Genomic DNA, 22,155 nt, shown 5'->3' with positions numbered 1-22,155 from the left:
TCAGACAAGCTGGATACTAGAGCCAATGTCTTCCTAGAAGCAACTCTTGCAACTCTGTGGCCATTTTGGCAACACCTTGAGGCAGTTAAATGAAGTCCTTATGTAAATGATTGGAGAGAAAGCCTGAGTATAAATTTTGATGGTCACCGGGACACAAAAACTCACCAAATATAATTATTAGCTAAACCTCATTTAAGTAGTACTTTTATTACATATACACAACATGGTTGTCACAATACTGGAATTTCAAACTTGTCAATACCCAGGAAGATACGCAAAGCCATTTTTGGTGCCATGGGGGCGGGGGCTGCTCCTGTATCTAAGTACTAGTAGCCATAGCTACTAGCTGCGTTCACTTTATCAAGGAAGTTAGATGCCTTTGTTTTGCTAACAAGGTAAAGCTATACCACACCAGCAGCAATAATATGCAAGGCCCATTTTTCTTTAGCTTCGAACCACTCCTGCAGCACTTACAGGTAGTTTTGTCAGTACTGTATGTGACTTATTAATCGAGTCACAAATACACAACAGTTCACAGGGCTCTAGAATGTGACCAAATTTTTCAATGGTGTGACTAAAAAAATAAAAAAATAAAAAATAAAATCTTAGGTCGCACTGGTGCGACCAACTGTTCAAGTAACCAAAAAAAAAAAACACCACACTTCATGCACAGCTCTCTCTCTTTTAAGAACAGTTTCCCGTCTCAAATCTCTGTTTTTGGCATTATTCATTCGCTTATTACCCACCAGTCTACCGTTGTTTACAGCGCTGTCGGCAGCTGTGGGTTTTTTTTTTGTTTTTACTTAAATGTCCTCGGACAGGAAAGCCTAATTTCTGCTGCCCAATACTGAAGAAATTTAAAGAAATTATGCAAAATTGGAGAATACTGCAGAATATTTTTAAGATTATATGCTATAAAAAGCCAGGCCAGGAAGTTTTATTCTCAGTTACTGAATAAAACACAAAGGCATCTGCTGTGATGCTCACAATTCTGATGAAGTCTCACAAGTATCAGTACTGACTGTCTGAGGCAAAATTGAATTGAATCGAAACCTTGTGAATCGGAATCTAATAGATTATAGAAATCAGTGACGATACCCAGCCCTAGTGAGTAGCCTAGGCCCGACAGAAGTGGATGTAGAGCTATGGGTAATAAGAAAAGATGAAAATAACTATTGATAACTTTTTTGTTAAGTTAAACCCTGATCCGTCTGAAATTCATAGCCAGTGCTCTGACACGGAGTCATCAATCTCTGAATGCTGAAAAATCACAGTGTATCCAGAAAATACATTATATGTCATGATAAATGCACTGCCTAAGTGTCCCCTCTCCCCACTGCGCCATCGGCCCCTCTGGCCAACACCAGTAGGCGGTAGGGTAAAGTGTCTTGCCCAAGGACACAACGACCAGGCCAGAGAGCCCAGGGATCGAACCGGCGACCTTCCGGTTACAGATGCGCTTCCATCAAGTTTAACATTGTCTACAATATTGCCAAGGAGTGCCAAAGCACTTCAAGCACAAGATTGTTATTTAATCATTTACAAATGAATATTGTCTGTATGGACAGCAATTTACCCCCCAAATAAGTGCACATGTAAAACTGCGCTGTTAAGTGATGCGGTTGAAAAATTTGGGTGCGCCTAACCTTTGTGCTGGTGCTCCTAAGAAAAAAAATTTAGGCGCACCAGTGCAACCATGGCAAAACGTTAGTCTAGAGCCCTGGTTCAGGACAGAGTACATGTTTTACAGTTTTACTACACTGCTGCCATGTTGAATTGTTAAGTCAAGATTAACAGGCCTGTTCCAAGTTTTAGAAATATAAATCCAAACTGAGGCAGTATTCCAGCTGATAATTCAAATTTGGAATACGGGATTTTTGACTTCCCACTTGAAATAAAACGCAGCAAGAAGGGCATCCGTTGTGCCCTTCTTTATCTGGCCTTGTGACCCTCGACTCTTTGTGTCTACCTAACGTTAATGTGTGCGCCAGCGTTAGCTCCAATATTCATGATAACCGTTTTTAATACTGTTGTTGAAACTACTGACCTCTTGAATTTCCTCTTAAAGTGCTGTTCTGTGTTGTGAATGTCAATTGAGGAGAAAAAACTTCATGCAAATTCATGTTATAGATATGATAAGCCACAAAAAGTAAAACAAAAAATAATAATACACTGACCTCTCTCTCTTCTATGATAACTAAAGACATGTTTGCCACAATATAGCTGAAACTGTTGTGAACTTCTGCAGCACACATGCAAAGGTGGAGCAATGTGTTTCCCATTTCAGATACTTGCTCTTTTGGGGGAGGGGCAAGAGAACCAGCTTTAGTGTACTGTGCTAAAACTCAAAACATCTGCATTCATAGTAATTTACAGAGCAGTAACTGACTATACTAAGTTTACAGGACTACCACGATATAGACCATGTTACAAAAAGTCTTGTTTACTGCTGATTGAGCCTGCCATACCTGTGAAATCACTGACAACTGAATGACCACCAGTATTTATACATCTCCGGTTTCAGGCTACTGGTACTTATGCCTGAAATATGAACCAGCTCTGTGCAGTCCACACTCAACATGTGTACATGAGACATCCTAGTCAAGACACAAACTTTTTTTATACACACTGTGTTACAGTGTCACCAACTGTACTTATAAATCATAAATATATGAATTACACTAATGTCTGCATATGGGCCTTTTTGAATGTTTTCTCTGCACAATTTTATCTGAAGTTAAAATCATGTGTATGCTTTACCAGTTATGCTGGAATATGTCTAATACAAAAACAAATACATTTATTCCCAGCAGTTCAGAATAAGGTTTTGTATCTCATGATGTAACACTTAATCCCTGGAAAATAACACCTCAATTCAAATATCAAAGACCAATGTGCCAAAAGATAAAAACAAACAAATAAGAAAAATAAACCCACAAGCCAAATCCTAACCCTCTTTATAGTATTAAGTTCAATGGAAAGAAAAATTAAAGGAGAGCTCTATTTAAAAAAACAACAACAACAACAAAAAAAACAACTTCCCTCCGTGATAGTCAACTATTCTGAACAATAGAAAAAATATAAAAACAAATATGAAAGAAAAATTTCTGAAGTACAAATGCTGTCCTCATAGAGCTAATAATGCAGACGTACACAGTAAATGTAACTTACTTGCTAGCTTAGCTTGTAATCCTGATGGCCCAGGTTTGGAGGTCTCAGTTTTGGATGATCCAGGCAAGGACAGTTTGGGTTTTGGCAGATTGACTTTGGGGTTGAAGCGAGCTGCCCACTCAAATTTTGAAGAGCTGGCAGCTTTGGCCTGCTCTTTGTCACGTGTACTACGGCGTGGAGAGGGGCTAGATGCTGAGCGGGAGCGACGTGCCTTGGACTGGTCTTTTCCTTGTTTGACTCGGGCGCCTTGGGTGGTGGTGCTGTTGGTGCCTGTGGTAGAGGAAGAGGTGGAGGCAGAGGAGGAGGAGGAGTCTGTCACGTTGCTACACCCAGCTTTGGCTGAGGCGGCCGATTTAGACGCCAGCTTGGTGGGTTTTGCAGTTCTGCCCTCGGTACGATTGGGGAGGGACCCAGCGGTGCTACTAAGACCGGGGAGAGAGTCTGCTTTTTTCCGTTTTTGGATTGGCGAGGCCCCAGCGGCCACACTCTTCTTGCTCTGGCCTCGACCTGACGATGCAGGCAATTCTGAAGTAAGTGATCTCTTCTTGGACTTAACTGGGCCTTTCTTGGTCTCTGAGGTATTGTCTCGGGGTGATGGGAGTGATTTCGGCTTCTTGGCAGGGGTTGGGCCAAAGGTACTGATTTGGTCAGGAGCTTCACTTCGCTTCAGCCCTCGGTTGCCTTCACTCTTAGATTGGTGGCCTGGTCGCTCTTGTTCAGATGTTCCTGCAGCCTCTGGGTCGTCTTGCAATACAAATGAAGCCACGGACAGAGTAAGACCGCTTCTGTTAGGGTGGAAAAGACACAGAAGTCCATCTTAGAAGATTTATGAATCCTAAAAAGCAGAGCATTGCAATGCCACATTCACTGCCCTTTTTTTTCAGATTTTGATCAAAGTCCAAAAGGACAAAAAAATGCATGACCCTATTTACACACACATACACACTAAGCACCAAGTAGAAAACACAGGTACCTTCTTGAGCTGTGCCCTCTGGACTGGCCAGTGGCTGAGCTGGCTGTGGCTTTGGGAGCCTTAGAATTAGGTCTTCTACTTTCAGGTGGGGAATTTGCTTTATGTTTTACCTGCTCTGACTGCAACCTGTAAGGTTGGAAATTAAAGAGCACGTAACAGTGTGGGTGTCTGTGATTAAGTTACTTATAAAGAGACTTGATCAATCTCCAAATCATTTTGCCTGTCTCCCTCTGCATATAATCTGGCCATTATCACGTCTGGAGATTAATGAAAAATAAAGCTAAAAGAGGGTTAATTACCAACTATGACAAAAGAACAAAGATAAGCTTTTCCTTTGATTACATAGGACAATTTTACCATTCAGCAAGTTTAAATACCAATTAACTACAAAGAGACACAACCCAAATACAAATTCCCCTCTACGAAACATTTCATCTATTGCTCTTTCAAGAAAGGTTCAACAACTGCTGCCCACAAACTACGGCTGCCTTTTAAATATTCTGATTTTAACTGGACAGTAAGGATGCAGATACACTCACCTTCCAGCAACTGTGTGGTCTTGTGGCTGGGCCGCAGCAGTGTTCCTCTGTGAACGGCGCAGTGACCCCCCTGGATTGGAATTAGGCCGGTTGGACATTGGCACCTCTCTCCTGAAGGGACATACCCTTTCTAGACACTACCATTCACTGTAATAAAGGAAAAAGAGACCACAAAAGAACATTAACAAAATACAAAGACCACCCTTAAACCTGCACCCTCTCACCATCACCACCAAGTTGTCTGTGGTTTAAAATAAGCTGCCGTCTATTGAGATTGCGTATCATTGAACCACAGGTTCACCACTCTGGCCCCTTTGAGATGATCAGTGGCAAAACTTTCTCAAGACTGTACATGAAGATACAACATCTGGGTGGGGGTTGGCAGCAACACCACATGCTAGTAACTACATCCCCTCACAGCTGAAAATCAAAAATGGGGAACTAAGAACTTTTAAAGACTTTATGCTAACTATATTACTGTGGCCCAATATGACCCGTTAAAAATAACTAAATCATAGCACAGAGCACAGTTCGTGTTCCTAATCTCTCAATAACAGTCATAACAAAATGTATACTTCTCTGAATAACATTCAGTAAAATACAGCAGTGCTGTTAATATTAAACCTTACTGCCAATATCAAATTTTACTGAAATGTTTTAGTTTTTCCCCCTCCCTGTGCTCCATGAATATCATCAAGTACCCTACTTACGCACAGTATAATACATTTTTACACATTGGTACCTTTAAATCTTTGTCAGAAAGCACTACTGGAACCTTTTCACATACTTAAAATCATCAAAAGGATCATTTTACAATTTCCTTACAACAGCAAAAGATTCCTTTGTGTATTATTAACCAAGGTCACAGCCTAATTAAAATAAACATACAATACGGTAGACTATAATTTAATTCTTTTCTGGTTTCAGTTTAAGTCCTAAACTAACTGCCAACAGCAATTATGCTTCAAAATGACTACAGCATTGTATAAAATTTATATATCTGATCCAGTGTGCTTAGTGTTAGGGGTGCAGTACAATCTTAACAGTTTAATTGATCAGAATAGTACAGAAGTTTTCTTTTTAACATTAGAAGTGAATGCATGTATCTAACTCACAGGAGTCAATAAAGTGACAGTACTGATAAGACAATTGATTAACTTGATCTAAACACATACAGGAAGATGATTTCATTATTTGCTAGACAAAAACCATTGAATCCCTAAATAAATATGTTTTTAATTTTCTTTTCAAAAGCATCTGACTATTTAAGTCACAAGTTAAACTATGATATCACGGATACTGATGATAAAAATACGACACACTTGCCAAGCTCACTGGGCCATGTTAGGCCTGCACTGACAGTGCATCCTAGTCTTTGTTATTCGTCCATTCTGACAACTGGTGTTCCCCACTAGAGTATAATGGTATTAGTTAAGCTCATCAAATGATTTACAGCCTCACATAGACCATCGACCCAGTTTATTTTACCACATAACTAAAACAAGAACTGAAGTGTCCGATTTTTTATACCCATGATTTACAGAGGCCTATATTTCTGACGTAGTTGTCCACCACCGACTAACGCTAGCATGTTTAGCCACTTAATATCCTAGCAAGCCCCATACATTTTAACAATACCTCCATCGTATCGGTTTATTTATACAGAAAAGCTTCACACATCCAAAAGCGAAGCTTGTGGCGTTTACATCTTGAATCTAAAAAAGAGAAAACGCTAGAAGACTTGCTAACTGCGGACCAGCAGTTAGTTAAAGTTACGCTGGCTAACGTAGCAACGGTTACACTGAAATGCGTAGTTGGCGTGCCGGTGTGTCAACCTATTCAGCTAGTACCCTAGCCAAACAAATTGTCACATTTGAGAAGCTAGCTTGTTTGGGTTACGAAACGACATAATGCTTACTAAATGGCAAATACGCCCCTCCAACTGGCGAATAACGATCGGGTTCATCCGAAATTAGCTTCACGTCGAAAAAAGGCAACATCGACAAGACCCGTCTTTCGACAGCGGTTTAATGTAATAAAGCTAGCAGGCTACAAGTAAACTAACGCAAGCTAAGTTGGCAGTCAGATTGCCAGGACACACAGCTCTGTGTACGTGTACGCGTGTGTGTGTGTGTGTGTGGTGGTGGTGGGGGCTGACAATCAAGTTTAGAGAAAAGAGAAATACGTTTGTGTTTCGTAAGCAAGCTCACCGTCTACGATTGATGGGGGTAAATAAATCCAAAATACACAACTGTCACCTAGACATGTAACGACGCTGATACAGTTCTACACTCTCCATGCAATTGTCAGCGCGAATTGTTATGTACAGACAGACTCCCAACTAATGTTGGTCAGCTATAAGGATGGCTAACAATATTTTCTGAGCTGACTTAAGGCCAGTGCCTCCCTCTCACTACTACAGCGCTGGCTAGCCTTTTAGCTACTGTTAGCCAGGAAGACAAGTTGACCACTAACAAACAGCGTGCCAACACAGCACATGGTTCTTGTTAAGACTTGGGTAAATGGGACACATAACGCCAAACAACTCATTCAACTACCGTTAAAGTACCTTGCTCAGAATTCAAAGCGTCACGGCTAGGTTATCATTAGCAAGCTAATACTAGCCTAGCCACAGCGAGGGTTTCTTCAATGACCGTTCTCTCGCAAACAGTAAGCTGACAAAAAAAATAAATAAACAGCCGGCTATTGGCTTTAAAATACCTCGCTGTTTTCAATTAAGCTGGGAGCCGAGGTAACACCACATTACTAACCCCGTCGAGACCGAATTAGCAGCTACAGGACTGTCGCGCAGCTTACGATGTTTAATCAAACAAGAGCGTTATAGCTGTTACCAGCTAACCTTGGCATGCCAGCTAATTAACGTTAGCGAGCCTTGTTGTCGATGGCTAACATTTTGCCAGCTCGACAGGATGGTTAAAATGATTTGTGTTGAAAACAGCGTTTTTGGCAACACCGCACCAATTCAGTGTTTATGATAAAGTTTTGATCAAAATTTCCCAAACATTAACAAGTTGTCTAGCTAGCAGTTAGCAAGTAAACGCTAACTAGCAAAAAGAAATGGCCCCTGATACCTTTAGACACAAAAAAAACAGGAAAGCAGGACCGGGATTCGAGTTATTTTCGCAACACCCATTCTTCCGATGTATTTCGAGGTTAAATACTGTCAAAATCCCAAAAGACTACAGGTTTAAATGTCAGTGAAAATGTCTACCTTTTGGTATAATGTTGTTACCTATTTGTTCCAGTGTTGTAGTTGTAACAGACAGTGCACCAGCTCCTCTTTTCTCTCTACCACTGCTAGTTTCACATCAGCTGAGGGGCCCACAACCGCAATATACCTCCGCGTGATTCATCCGCTCCGGGACTAGTTTTCTCCTTATTTTCTGTATCTGCTTGCTTTCAGTCAACAAAGCGAGCGCGAGCACTGGATCGGCTGCTCTTTCGAAACAAAGCGACGGGTTTCTAATGAAGACAATTCAACTATTTTTGTAGGCATCCAGAGACAGTCGCTGAATCACTGAAGTCATCGGTAACATTAGCTTGTCATAAATATTAAGTATCAATCCGCTGGGCCGTGACCCCCCTCCTCCCCCCTTCAACAGACATATATGAAACAAGCATATGTGTAAAATTAATATGCCCCGCATAACTTTTTGTTATTACCCAACATCAATGAAAAAGCAATCGGTCCGTTTCATGAGTCGTTGTGCAAAGACAGTTTTAGTTGCTTTTTAGTTGTCATGGCAACATTTTTTGCGTCCAAAATGGCGTCTTTGCTTGGGGATAGACTGTTTGAAATTAGTGGTCAGGGTCCGCCGCCTCAAAAGGATTTTTTTCAACTTGTCATTACCAAAAACGAGGTTATGTATTATTTATATAACAGACTTTCGAGGAGTAACTGTATAAAGCGTGCTTATAAAAACAATCCCTCTATTTGAGGCTAGCTTAATTTTCACGTTATTTAGCTTTAAATATGGCTTTGCTACTATTTTCTAATATTTATGCTTAACAAATAACAAGCTAATAGCAATATGTTTTAGTAAAATCATTTGCCCTGTTCCAGTAGCATATCGGCATCTCGTAGCCACTACTTCAAGAGAGTCTCCTGGATTAAAGTCTTGAAGTCCCATCTTTGTTTTTCCCCTCTAAATTTAGGTAATACTAACCTCATGGAGGATTTCTTTGCGACTTGAATGCAGAGGTCTTCCCCCAAATCAGCAGAAGACATCTCATCAGGACTTCCAAAATGATAAAACTCTACAGTGTAAGTTTTCTTCATCGAAATCATCACTCCCACTTCCATGAAGTTCTTGATAATATTCTTTTCTAACCTATTTCTGAATCTTGTTTGGGTTTATAATTTGACATAGAAAGGGCTGTGTTTGTCGACTTATCATCTGCAGATGAAGTCGGTGCTGTTTTTGGGCAAAGGATCCTGGATTACACAGCAGCACTGTGCCAAGGAAAGTTTGATTACCTGGAGCGTTTACCTGATGACATCATGCTCCGAATCATGTACTGCCTCGAGCTGAAAGACACGGCACTGCTGGCACAGACGTCACGCAGATTCAAAACGGTGAGGACAACGGTAAAGTACTGGATTTGTTCGATGATACAGAAATAATGCTTTAGTGTCTATTGTTTTTTTCTTGTGTTCAAATTCATTTGTGTTCACGTGTATGTTGTGCTGTGCTCTAACCGGATTGTACCAGCTCTTCAGCTCTGAGAAGTTTTGGGAGCAGACTGTGAGGAACTGCGCTGGGTTTAACAGGGACATTGAGGACATAGCCAGTGCCATGGGCTGGAAGAGCACCTTTCTAACTTTTTTCCACAACAGTGATGATAAAAAACAGCAGTAAAATATATATTCAAAAACAAACCCTTTTATTATTGTTGCAAAACAAGTAAAATCACACTGGCTCATTAGCAAACTAAAAAAGACTTCAGTAATGAATGAGGGCTTTTGTGTGTGTGTGTGTGTGTGTGTGTGTGTGTGTGTAAAAATGTTGTGAATATTCTCCAAAGGAAGTCACTACTTTTGCATTACAAAGGAAACTCTTGCTTGCAAGTTTTGTTTTGTTTCAAAGAGTGTGCGTTGTGTAAGATTCCTTGTAAATGACATTAAATTGGCACTTCATGTCTGGATGACAACCTGGTGAAATTAAAATGTAAACAAACTTACAGAAAAATACATAAGCAACTGAAGTCCTGCTGACATCATGTCATACTTCCTGTTTACATCTGCTGGTGAACTGCTGGCTGCGCCCTCTGCTGAAAGCCCTCAACCGGCCTCCGCTGTCTTTGCATACACAAGGCAGCCTGGCTTTCTGTGGGATCACTGAAGCAGCCAGCAGAGGGAGCAATGTCACAATAAAAACGTCAAAATGAGTCAGATGACAGGAGGAGGAGGAGGAGGAGGAGGAGGGAAATCAAGTATGTAAAGGTAACGTGTGCAAAACAAGTGCTGTAGTTCTGGTTACCATATCAAGGCCTAAAAGACTCCAACTTACTTATTCTGGATTAAAAGCTTGTACATATACGTGTGTAAGGACATCTGACACAGCAGTCCTACCTACCTCTCCTGAAACCTGTACCAGCAAGCTACAGTAACATAAGACAAAGGTATGCACTGTTTTTCTCTGTTTACAGGTACTTTAGAATCAGAGCTGGCATGTTATAGTAAATTTTAAAAGAATAACATAATACAGTCCTACTGTCATGTAAGAATGCCAAAAAAAGAAACAAAACCTAAGTAAGCCCTTGTGTTATAACAAAAAGTAGAACACGTGTTAAACTGCAGGTAGTTTAACATAAATGACCGCGCCTTCCTGCAATATCAAATATTTCTGTGGCCAAATGATAGCTGTGTGCTGGAGTGATCTGACATGACAGCATACAGCCCTGAATGGTGGGTACCATGACCTATTATTAGCCCCTGACACCGCCTTCTCAGCTGAGTCTGGTCTAGGAAAAATATTCATTACGTAACAATAAAGAATCTGTCTCCCAGACCCACTTCCCAAATACCACAGCAACAGCTAGGCCTCACTCTGAGGCACAGAGACATCAGCCACATCCATTTGATTACTGACTTGGTGTAGGGCTGTGTGGGGATTTTCATGCTTATCCATTTACTGCACACATTCACAACACCACCCCTCCTTCTCAGTTCCTCTTTGTGGGTCAGTGATGCAGCGGGAGTGACGCAGCAGTAGCAGCAGCCTCCAGAAGGCAACTTCGCACAGCAGGAACCGGGAACCTCTGCCAGAGCCATAGTCCACAGACGGCAGTGACGAAGGGAAAGTGGTAATGACCTGATCCGGGCTAGAGGAAGAATGGGAGCTGGGTAGTCGCTCTCCTCCTTCTAAACAAACACCAGAGAGGCTTCCACAGCGAAGGGACAGGCCCGGCAAGACCTTCCACACAAACGTTTTGGTAGGCATCTCAAAGTACGAGTGCTTGTTGCAGCAGCAACATAAGTTGTCCAAGGGATGAATGTCTTTGTATGCTAAAGAGTGTGAATGCTTTGAGAATGAGAATGAGGCCTACTCAGCCTTCTGCTGCAGTCTTTTCCTCTCAGCCTTTTCCCCGAAGAGCGTCCCTGCAGGCCGCAGCTGAGCTCACTGAGCATCAGAGGCGAAGAGGCCTGTTAACTTTGTCCTATGGTTTTAAACACATCCTAGCTGTAATGTCAGGGTTATGTTTACAAAATACCAATATGAGCACAGAACTTCCAGTTAGGACAGTTATTTTCTTTCTTATAATTTGCAGGCCTCTTTAAGCTTTAGCTTGAGACCTAACCTCGTAAATCCCAAAGCAATTGTGCCAAGCAATAAATTAAAAAAAAAACCCTAATAAGGGTATCTAGGCTGTTCATACAGATGAGTTATTATTTAGGTTAAAACAATAAGAAGACCACAAAATGGGCTTTTTCTCATAAATAAGAAATGATTCGTTTTTCCAGCATCAGAATCTGCTGTCAGGTTTTACGGAGGAGAAAACCTGAAATTAGACACAAACTACTAATATATACTGAAACCAGGGTTTTAATTTGACGTCTAATATCTCTTTGCTGTGAATTCGAGAACCACACAGGCGCTAACTAAAACAACAGGTGGCTGCTATGATTGGACAGAGATGTCATACCAGGAAGGAAAATATAAATACATATATGTATATATGTCTTGACAGTTCAAGGCAATCGTGATCAAAAATTATCTGTTTGATGTACCGCCCACTTTGTGACATGCAAATCTCGATAAGCTTATTTTAAAAAGCTTATAAACTTGTCTGACCAGTAAGAAATTGATGCTGTTCTTCCTCTTTTCAATATCTTGCAGTCTATAAATATTAATTAAATGCAGCTTACTGAAAAAGAGCTCTTAATGGTTTCTGCACACAGTGGAATCACACGTGTCTATTGAAAAAGATGGTGGCAAACAATAACCTAAATGGTCTACATGGATTAGGTTTAATTTGTTATAAAGCAATAAATGTCTAGCCATTCTAATCTCCATCTTTTTATCATCAAGTTATTTCTTACTCTCAGTATGGGGACTTACTGATACACTACAGTGATGCAAAAAATGCCTTCATGGTAGCGATGATTACTCCAGTTTTAGCACGTTATGGGCCGGATTAAACGCTCCTAGCTTTCTTAGTCCAGAAGAAGGCTTAAGTAGTGGTGAGAGTCTAAAAACAAATGTATTAAACCACCTTCCCTCCCAGAAATGATGCCAAATGAAAGTGAAATCATTTTTACCGCTTTTTCATTACACTCTGGTGCTTTCCAAGAGCAGCCTCCGCAAACCGTTAACTTTATTTCATTTTCATTTTTTGTACACGTGTTTTTGTGACCACCTTATTCTGTTTAAAGGTTACTTTGACATGTAGTAGTTTTACTGTACGGTGTAAGGCACAGACAATCAAAGCAAAACAAGGTTACTGTGTAGACTTATTTAAATGCAGATTTAAATGCATCCATGCACACAAATTAACTTCTTCCCACCAAAGCAGGGTTCTCTCATTCACATGCGTGAGAGCGAGTAGATAAGAACTTCTCACAGAATGGGCGGATAGTTTGACGCTGCATGATGAAGGTCAAACGAACCTGTAGGCTGACTCTGCTGAGAGTCAGACCAGAGAATACAAAGTAAACTTTACAGTAACACACGCTGTAATTATGGCGTTTTCACCACAAAGCATTGTTCAAAAGCCTTAAAGGATCAGTCTGATCCAAGCATGAACTAAAGTGTCCAACCAATACCACTATCATTTAGAGTTTTTTTTTTTCCTTTTGGTGTCAGGCAGTTTGTGTCTTCATATACATAAACTTTACTTTCTTTGCTTTACAAAGGTTAAAAGAAAACATCATCATTCCGCTGTCACTCTCAAACTGACTGCTTTTCTAATTTTTACTCTGAATCAAACAACTAATCCACGTTTTAATGTTTGCTGCTACAGTAAAAATATGTTTAATCTGTCTTTTTGTTGCTTTACACTGTAAGTTCACACAAGCAGATATGTAGATGATGATATTTGAAAAGAAAACTGAACAGCGATGAGCGGAGGGCTGCGTGCCACGCCACCCAGAAATGGTGGCTATTGTGTGCATTCATCAAACCAAATTAATGTCATACAGCAAACACAAAAAAGGGGGCAGCAGTCACGGCTGTTAAGATTTTAAAGTTCGGTCTTTTAAGTGTGGAAAGCACAAACACTTAATGAAGAAAACATTCCCCCCTTCAGGGCGATGAGTAAGTGCATGCATGGTGATACAGCACCTGCCTCATTTCTGTCTTTTGAACTAAATAGTGCCATAAAAATGAAAGCTTTGATGCTTGCTGTTTGTTAAAGTGGATCTCAGTCAGGATGAGGAGGGCACAGTCATATGACTCCACTCTCAGCCACGTAAATAAAACAGTGCTTCCGTCCTTAGAGGCTAGTGAGAAGCTCACAGAGCCATGTCGTGTTTAGCTTCCTCCCCTCCCCCTCCTCGTCTGCATTGCTGACGCATCTGCTGCCGGTGCATCAATCAGCAGCTTCTATGTAGGTATAAGCAGAGTCTCTGCTGAAAGCGGGACTCTCTCTTAGCTTTGCATCCGGTTTGCATGCTCGATGCAACTGTGAGAAAAAGCATTGATGAACATCTGTCCGCTGACTAACAAAGCTACACAAATAGGACAGTGCCATCTTCTCTTAGCTTGTGCATTACCTAACCACAGTGACTGCGTAAGCACAGACGAAAACCTTTGGTGTAATGTATTGCTGCACTGGCAAAGACAGACATAGTGTAGCGTCATGCATTTAAGGTGCATGCTCTTTCTAAGTGGGCTGGAGATGATTTTATGTCATGCATTTTTGGTCAACATCGAGCTGCATCGAGATCCCGCTGGTGCGGTGCTGGGGAGATTTAATAGATCGTCTGCTGTACAGCAGAGGAACCCTTCACTCTATGCTGCTAATAGCAATGCAGCTCAGCGTTTTCTCTGGCGGTGCATTCGAGTACAGAGCTGGTGTGTGATGTAGCACCCTGCATCTCTCCGCTCTCCCTACAACCCTCTGCCATGCTTAATAAAAGTTGCCGCTTCCTGCTCAGTGGCTCCAGAACGAAAGCTTCAGTTGCCCAGCCAGCACAAAAGCAGACCAATAGTCCGATTTAGCTACACGCTGCTTAAACCGTGAGTTATTCCTATAGCTTGTAGCAGGACAGAAGAGGGACAGCCAGAGGAGGGCAGGGCAGATCTAGCCCAGGACTTGGGCTGCATGGATAGAGGCGAAGGACGTTGGAGCCGGAGTCATCTTCATACAGAGAGGGAGGGAGAGGAAGAAAGACGTCAGAAAAAGCTCTGCTTCTGACAACACCACTGTTCAGCGACCATCATAGAAAAAGAAAACTACTTTCGCCTTGGTCTCACGAAACTGTTTTTCATGTATAGTTTGGTATACACGGGGCTGTAGAAAAGGGATACTGCATGACACTGCTTCCTGTTCGCCCTGCATCACTTTCTCTGATTTACTAAGGTATGTTTTGCATGATTTTTTAACCGTTTTTCTTTCTCTTTTTTTGTTTGGGGTTTTTAATTTTTATTTGCGGAAGTTCGCTTCGCACAGATGAGTGAAGTGTCTTTTGCTTTGATATTTCGCTCTTTGATTGACAATGCTGTCTGTATGCTGTACTGTCATTTCTTGGTTTGTGGTTTAGTGTGTGGGGACTTTTTCATTACAGATGTAACAAAAATAATTTCACTTTGTCTTTGAAGGTAAACTAAAGTTGGGGTGTGGCAAATTCATAAGCCCTGATGAGAAATTCTAATTTCCGCTCAGCATGTGGTGGGAATAAATCCGAGAAAACTCATACAAAATGTGGAAAAAATGAATGCGGTGAAGTAGAATAACGATGCAGAGGAAAGGATGAAACGCTTCTGATGAAGCACAAAGTACGAAATTAAAACAAATGCGTGGCACATCACTTGCGCTAGGTGAGAAAGTCCATTTTTTTTTGCTGCAGACAAAGACACACAGACCAATACACAGACACAAAGTACATTCAAGCCGAGACAAAGGCAAACCTCGATTGCTCTGCAGATTGCTGCGCGGTGCAGGTTCTCAGAGAGGGCAGCTTGTTTGTGGGAGAGAGAGGGGACCGAATACTCGGACGGCTAATACAGTCACTTGCCATCCAGCTGAATCCCAATAAGAGCTGCGCCATAGCATGTTGCCATGACAACAGAGGCCTGTCTGAGAAAGACGGCAGCAGGGTGGCTGTGTTTCATCAGTCTGGGATGCTTTAAAGACTGGCGGCCATATTTGTTGCACGAGAATTCAAAAACAAAACAAAACGTAAACAAAAAATACCTTCGGTGATAAATCACCTGCAGTCCCGGGAGTAAAGAATACCGGTCGTTCACAACAGCAGGCTGCCAAATGGTGCGCACCACTGGCAGACATTAACAAAACGTGACACAATATCAGATATCAAACTGAACTGTGAATTTAAAACAGAGCTAACCGATAAAGATGGCTGGCGTGTAGATAAAAACATATTAAACTCCTAAAAAAAAGGATCTAATGCTAATTTGTACAATCATCACTGCGCGACTTTCAATGCAGCCACAAAGATGAAAATAGCATCAATGTAAAGTGGTGACCTCTGAGCTTGACTTGCAAAAGGCGTGATGATTCAGCACTTGCAAGTGTAAGCTGAGTGTGCTTTAGCAGATACAGTCAGCGCACTGTGTAACACATGCTAAATGCCTCAGTAACGACTCATCCCTGACTCTATATGAGTAGGCCACAGTTAACCCGTCATCCTCTTTCAAAGTCAGAATTAACTTCATCTAGGGTTTGCAGATTGCAGATCGCGTTAAGTCATTATCAGACTCAAATTAATCCATAAACGCTGGATTGGCAGCGTTCAAAAATACCAGTCTGTACAATCAAGGCCGCCATTAGCTCCAGTATGCGGAAACTGAAAGGCATTTCCTCAAGAGTAACTACTGCATTACTGTTATCAATGCATTATCAATTTTATATACTAACACATGCAATAAATAAGCTTTTCATAGCATTGTTTATGTTAGTTGCCCTTAAACGAGGTATTGATGAATAGTTGGGAATTAAAAGCAACCTTTGGTGCCTGCACAACAAACTGAAAAACAAAATGGGAGCATATGACTCATAACTCTATGGGTAACATTCATATATTAACTTTAAAACCAAAGCAAAACAAACCAAAAACAACAGGCAGTCATGATGACTGTACAACTGGTCTTTGTGTTGTGCACCGCTGTGGCATCACACTGACTGGATTACCATTCAATTTATTCATCATTAATTACAACTAAAAACAAAAAGGGCCGACTGTTTGAGAATGCCAGGTGCACCAGCTGTCAACCATTAGGTTATTATAGATTCAGGATTTTTTTTAACTGCAGCCATTCCGCCAAATTTTTAAGCCGGTCTCTTTGGTTTTAGCTCATATTTAAACGCAGCCTTTGAATAAAAATGCTCGCTCGCAGTACTTCTATGCGGTTGCGTGACACACTCCCACCAGAGCACTTTCTAGTACAAACTATAAGCCACAAAGCAGCTCCTCTGCAGCCTTTGCTGTAGTAGCTTACAGTTGTCACTTAAAGCTCAAATTTCCATTCCTTGAGTAATTACTCACACCCTCCCTATTGCTGCACCGTCTAATGATTTACAGCCTGAAATAACAAAGTGCATTAACAGTTACGTGTGCCCGACATAAAAAGGGAGATTAACTTTTAAAAATGTGAGATTAAAGAGCTCTTCTACAGACGAGAAGCACATCTGGGATTAAGCAGAAGTGATTTCAGAGAGCAACACAGTCTTAAGACAATTCAGCCACAGTTTATAGGTCTGATATTTCAATGAGCCTACAGTTTGCATTAAAGTCATTGTGTAAGCCATTTTTGAATTGTTAGAAAATTACATTTTATGCAAAATGCAAGTGAAAATATAGTTTCTTGAGTCAGAAGTGTTCACCAGCTTGTTGACATTAGAGCTCATGTGCCAGGACATTACTGCCATCTAGTGTTAAATCACACAAAGAGCTTGATAGCTTCAAATAATACATGTACACACTTCACTCCTGAGTCTTCTTTTGGAATTCAGATTCTCTGTTTCGCAAAACTCTAATGTGATTATTTCTCGTCCTATGTTTAGATGACTGTGGTGTCTCCATGCCCTCACAACCTGATGGATAACGCTCACCCTCAAACTGTGCTTAGCAAGCTTAATGAACAGCGTTTACAGGGCCTCTTCTGTGATGTTACCATTGTGGTGGAGGATGTAAAGTTTCGGGCCCACAAGAACATACTGGCAGCCTGCAGTGGGTACTTCAGGAACGCTCTGACGACTTCTGAGCCATGGAACTCCAGCCAAGTGCTGGAGCTGATGGACCTTAAGTCTGAAGTGTTTGCCTGTATCCTCAACTTCATATACTGCTCGAAGGTGACATCATCTGATGCAGAGGACACCAAGGGTGTCGTAGCAGCTGGAAAAAGACTCGGAATTGCTTTTTTGGAGAAGCTCGCAGAACAAGAGAGACAGGATGAATGTGTTAAACCAGCAGATTCTTGCACTGCCCCGGTGTCTGAAAAAATAAAGAAAGCACCTCTTGGGCTTGAGGAGGTAGACAGCAGCAGAGGACCACGCATCACCAATGCCTTCTCAATCACTGAAGTGTGTCCTGGAAACAATCCTTTCACCCCTCTGGATCAAGCAAACAGAGAGAGGCAGTCACCCGACTTGGGTCAGCTCCCATCAAGTTGTTCTACAACATCCTGCTTCAGCGGGAACAATGAGACTACCCACGCCCTCTCCGAGCACTCATATGCAGTATGCAAATCCACTGAAGGCAAAGATAGCAGTCAGTGTGACAGCAAGAAGGTCTGTAAGCCAGCTGTACCACAGCCAAAGCAACTCATTTACAGGAATATAGGACCGCTTAAAAAGCGGCACAAGCTGAGAAGCATTTTGGGTAAAAGCATGCTTCCGACACCAGCCGAACCAGAAACCGACAAACCAAATACAGTGACCCCCACATTTACTGACGGTGCTACTGCAACACCTGCCACAGTTATGACCCCGCCTCCGCTTTTTTCTGAGGCAGAAAAAAGCATAGACACAGGGCCACCTATGGCCACAGATACAGCTCCAATGGAGCTGGGTCCGCCAACACTTTCCCCTCAGACAGAGGACAGTATATCAATCTATGGCTGTGAGCACTGTCCGGAGATATTCACAAATAAAGCTCTTCTCACCATTCACTCAGAGGTACATAAAAAGCGTTTTGTTAGTCATTTGTTTTGCAAGTTTTGCCACAGGAAGTTTATACACCTCAAACGTCTGCGCAACCATGAGCAGGTCTGTCCTAAGGCTTTGAGAGGCCCACCTAAACTAGATGCCAGGGATAGCTCAACCAAAGAGGTGGATCACCATTCCGATGACGGATCAGAAATGGAAACCAACATATCCCAGCCTCCTCCCACCGACCTACCAAGCCCTCACACCCCAGAGCCCCTTCAAGTGGACCAATCAGAGCCTCCACACGATGAGAAGCCAATGAAGATATATGGTGGTCAGAGGAGATATAGCTGTAGTGTATGTAAACGGGTTTACGTCACCCTATCCAGTCTAAAGCGGCATGAGAATGTACATTCCTGGCAGAGGGCCTACCCCTGTCATTACTGTAACAAAGTATTTGCCCTGGCAGAGTATCGCACTAAGCATGAAATCTGGCACACAGGTGAACGCCGCTACCAGTGCATTTTCTGCCTGGAGACATTCATGACATACTATATCCTGAAGAACCATCAGAAGTCCTTTCATGGCATTGATCCCAGTCTGTCTGTTAAGAAAAAGTCTGCAAACGGTGGGCTAAAATCCAACATTTATCCTCTCAAACTCTACAGGCTTCTACCCATGAAGTTTAGAAAAAGACAATACAAGACGTACAGTCACACGTATTCAGAGAGAGCTGAAGGAGGTGATCAGTCTGCAACAGACAGTAACTCTGTTATCCCTCAAATTGAAGAAAATGGTCTCAACAGCCACTCTGACACTGCTTCATTCCCTCTGACGTTCATGGCAACGACAAAGATGATTTCACCTGTCATGCCTCGCATCAGCTTTGACAAGCCATGTGACCAGGATGGCGACCAAAATCTAAACAGTGAGGTGGAAATTCGAGGGGCCACAAGAAAAGAGGCAGAAAACAGAGGTCCACCCTTCTTTAGCTATGACGGTTCCTTTTCTGTGCAACCCCATGCAGAATCTCCTGCAGGTTACAAAGATAATCCATCTCCGTTAATTAACTCAGAGCACATGAGTCATAATATGCCCTTCTTAAAGTCCTTGAACACTGTTAAAAAGCTAGGTGAGCTGTCAGCTTCTGCCAAAAGAGTCGAGGACATGACCAAGGAGATCCTTCAATCGCACACAGAGAATTTGTTGTGTGATAAAACATTGGGGGCAAAAACAGAAACATACATCGCTAAACCAGCATGCCCAGGTCCATCTTTTGACAGCGATGCCATGCCGCTGTGTCAGATAACAGTCAAAATTGGCAACGAAGCCATTATCCGACGCCAAATCAAAGGATCGAAACTATTTCCCAGGAAAAAAAGGAGAATTCGAGAACTGAGTGTGGAGCAGAGCCCAAGCCAGTGCCCTCTAACAAGGGAAGACTCAGAGAGTCCCAGGCTCCGCTTCAGACCAGAAGTTGCTGCCACCAGAGAGCCAGAGGCATGCGATGACCCGTCTGATTGCGAGGGAGCAGATAAGCTCTGGCGCCCCTACTATTCCTATAAAGCTAAAAAGAAAAGGAAGAAGCTCAGATATAAGCACAGAAAAGCCATGTTTCACCATTTTTCTGAAACATCAGTAGATAGAACTGCTGCTAGCGAGGCCCACCTGGAAAGAAGCAGTTGGCTGAGAGAAGAGAGCGTGTCGGTGAGCAGCACGAGGGTGAAGCACAGCGTTGGCAAGAACTGCAGCCCAAGGGCCACGTACAACTGTGAGATCTGTGACAGCTCTTTTATCACGGAGACCGGTCTGAGGGCTCATGTCATTGGCTCTCACCCCTGTTTCTGTCGAACCTGCGGTAAACAAGGCCCCCCCAGTGAGGCGCCCGCCGGCCGCGATTACATCTGCAGCAGCTGTATGGAAAATGGCTCCTGCTTCGATAACACACCCCAGAGCCCCAACCGAGAGAAAAGGTACCGCTGCTCCTTCTGTCCCCAGCGCTTTCTCTACCTCGCCACGAAGAGAAGCCACGAGAAAAAACACAAGGAAGCGAACGAGGAGGGCTACACTTTTGACGACTTCGCACCGTGTTCGAAATACTCTGCACACCAGAGCGAAGCCAACAGACAGGCAACCGTCAAAACAGAGGACAGTGACAATCACGGGGCGACGAACATAAAACATGAAAGAGTGGAAGGGGAACATTTTTCCGTTGATGAGAATCAGCCTAAAACTGAGGAGAAAACTGACTTAACGACTCTCCATCAAGATGTGTCATATTCCAGCATTAAAAGCCCGTTATCACCTTGCACTGACCCACTGTTTTCCCTTGCAGCCTCAAAGCTGAAACACAAAATACCAAAAAAGAGGTTAAACACACAGCATTCAAGTCACCTGGTTTCAAAAAGGCAAGCGTGCGACAGAGACAGTGACAGCAACACGGACGCTGTGACGGGACCAAGAACGAACAGTCACAGTGAACTCCTTAGAAGAAATGACTCTGATTCTAGAGGTGCCCACATTTCCATGCACAAGCCAGAGAAATGGGTGTGCAAAGAGGAGCCGTTTTTTTAAAGGTCCATGAGGACTGCAACCAGCTACAGGGAAGATTAAGGAGAAAAGAAAAAAAAAAGCAATTTGGTTAGGGAACATAGGATTTGCAATGTTGTATTTGCAGCTTAGAGTGTTTGAAGGGACAGCAAACAGTAAACATGATGATCTAATTATCCATGTAATCTCTTCCCTCCTAAACCAGACTCAGTAAGCTTTTGTTCAAGTTTTTTTTTTGTTTCTTGCATAATATAGGACCTCTTGACACAGACTGTATTTTGTCCATTGTCTATGCATGTAAGGTAGACTCAGTGACATGACAGAAAGCTCATGGAAACAAAATAAATAAATACAACTACTGGTGATATTTCTTCAAAACGATGTGCAATATCAAAGCAGAGAGACAAAGTGTTGGAAAATATGTAAAATCCGTCTAGTCTTCACTTTTCTAAGCCTGGAGAAAACCATATGAATTTTCTGACTGTCACCTTTCTGAATCTCCCTGTCAGCTAGCTGGACATGGCGAGTTGCACTTTATAGGTAGACTATGCTAATTTGTTCATTTAATACTTTGGATAAGTCGATTTCAATTTGAAGCACCACTGATGTAATTTCAATTTTTGAATTAACTCATTGCACCACTGAGATTAAACTTAATACTTTTGTGTGTTTAATATGTATAAAACATGTAAAATTATTTAAATAAATACTGTTGGATATTCTAAACTGTTACATCCTGTCCTGCTTTGGCCAAAACTATAATAAAGGCTTCACCATTGTTTCATAGCATAATCTACGCCTAAATGCTAAAACTTGGTGAAACTAATTATAACTGAGGAGCTAGAAAAACATAGTGTTTAAGTGTGGTGGATGTTTTTAGGCAGAAGGATTTAAGCAGGCTTATTGGTGCAAAGCCTTCTTCCATCAAGCCACGAGATGGTTGTGCACTCCTCATGGGTCCTCGGGGACCTGCACACCATCTGAAAAGTTAATTCCCTGTTTTCTTCCACACAAACTGCATCTGTTTTTAAGAGTTTAGGCTCAAGACACAATTTCCAGATGTGTAAAAGAAATTCCTTTCTTCATTTTCAGGTATAAGGCACTGTTGAACACACCAATAGTAACATTGAG

The 22,155-nt window shown here is 42.0% G+C and overlaps 3 protein-coding genes across 10 annotated transcripts in view; 2 read left to right on the top strand and 1 right to left on the bottom strand.

Moving 5' to 3' along the window:
- The window catches only part of trip12 (thyroid hormone receptor interactor 12), a 28,707-nt gene extending 20,274 nt beyond the window's left edge, over window positions 1-8,433 (bottom strand). Inside the window, exons 1-4 of one of the 6 annotated variants that reach the window (XM_085479422.1) lie at window positions 8,368-8,433; window positions 4,684-4,830; window positions 4,145-4,270; window positions 3,172-3,956 (exon numbers count right to left, since the gene is read on the bottom strand). In XM_085479422.1, the coding sequence (XP_085335548.1) occupies window positions 3,172-3,956; window positions 4,145-4,270; window positions 4,684-4,781 (1,009 nt within the window). In that variant the 5' untranslated portion in view covers window positions 4,782-4,830; window positions 8,368-8,433. Of the gene's footprint in view, window positions 1-3,171; window positions 3,957-4,144; window positions 4,271-4,683; window positions 4,831-6,601; window positions 6,623-6,893; window positions 6,987-7,915; window positions 8,340-8,367 lie in introns of those variants that run through there. The other 5 variants (XM_085479423.1, XM_085479421.1, XM_085479425.1 and 2 more) reach the window with 5 other exon arrangements.
- Window positions 8,434-8,442: 9 nt separating this feature from the next.
- On the top strand, window positions 8,443-9,849 carry fbxo36a (F-box protein 36a). Of its 2 annotated transcripts, none has more exons than XM_085479432.1 (4): window positions 8,443-8,564; window positions 8,860-8,968; window positions 9,108-9,280; window positions 9,417-9,849. In XM_085479432.1, the coding sequence occupies exons 1-4, from the start codon at window positions 8,445-8,447 to the stop codon at window positions 9,561-9,563; spliced, it is 549 nt and encodes a 182-aa protein (XP_085335558.1). In that variant the 5' UTR covers window positions 8,443-8,444; the 3' UTR covers window positions 9,564-9,849. The 2 variants fall into 2 exon arrangements, with proteins under 2 accessions (XP_085335558.1, XP_085335557.1); XM_085479431.1 differs by having other exon boundaries at window positions 9,108-9,292.
- An 80-nt stretch (window positions 9,850-9,929) lies between these two features.
- On the top strand, window positions 9,930-21,750 carry zbtb38 (zinc finger and BTB domain containing 38). 2 transcript variants are annotated; one of them, XM_085479429.1, is made up of 3 exons: window positions 9,930-10,326; window positions 10,874-11,139; window positions 17,392-21,750. In XM_085479429.1, the coding sequence occupies exon 3, from the start codon at window positions 17,392-17,394 to the stop codon at window positions 21,046-21,048; it is 3,657 nt and encodes a 1,218-aa protein (XP_085335555.1). In that variant the 5' UTR covers window positions 9,930-10,326; window positions 10,874-11,139; the 3' UTR covers window positions 21,049-21,750. The 2 variants fall into 2 exon arrangements, with proteins under 2 accessions (XP_085335555.1, XP_085335553.1); XM_085479427.1 differs by lacking the exons at window positions 9,930-10,326; window positions 10,874-11,139 and adding an exon at window positions 13,173-14,727.
- The last annotated feature ends 405 nt before the right edge of the window (window positions 21,751-22,155 follow it).

Source organism: Copadichromis virginalis, linkage group LG14 (assembly GCF_057382275.1).
Source record: "Copadichromis virginalis isolate Kocher_CV1m ecotype Utaka linkage group LG14, C_Virginalis_male_GT1.1, whole genome shotgun sequence".
NCBI lineage: Eukaryota > Metazoa > Chordata > Actinopteri > Cichliformes > Cichlidae > Copadichromis > Copadichromis virginalis.
This window is presented reverse-complemented; position numbering and strand designations above follow the sequence as displayed.

Bases quoted from the DNA above. Each gene is read 5' to 3' on its own strand.
- fbxo36a (XM_085479431.1), top strand. From the start codon at position 8,445: ATGGCAACATTTTTTGCGTCCAAAATGGCGTCTTTGCTTGGGGATAGA. The intron at 8,969-9,107 runs GTAAGTTTTCTT...TATCATCTGCAG, and splicing joins AAATGATAAAACTCTACAGT to ATGAAGTCGGTGCTGTTTTT. The intron at 9,293-9,416 runs GTAAAGTACTGG...GGATTGTACCAG, and splicing joins TCAAAACGGTGAGGACAACG to CTCTTCAGCTCTGAGAAGTT.
- zbtb38 (XM_085479429.1), top strand. From the start codon at position 17,392: ATGACTGTGGTGTCTCCATGCCCTCACAACCTGATGGATAACGCTCAC.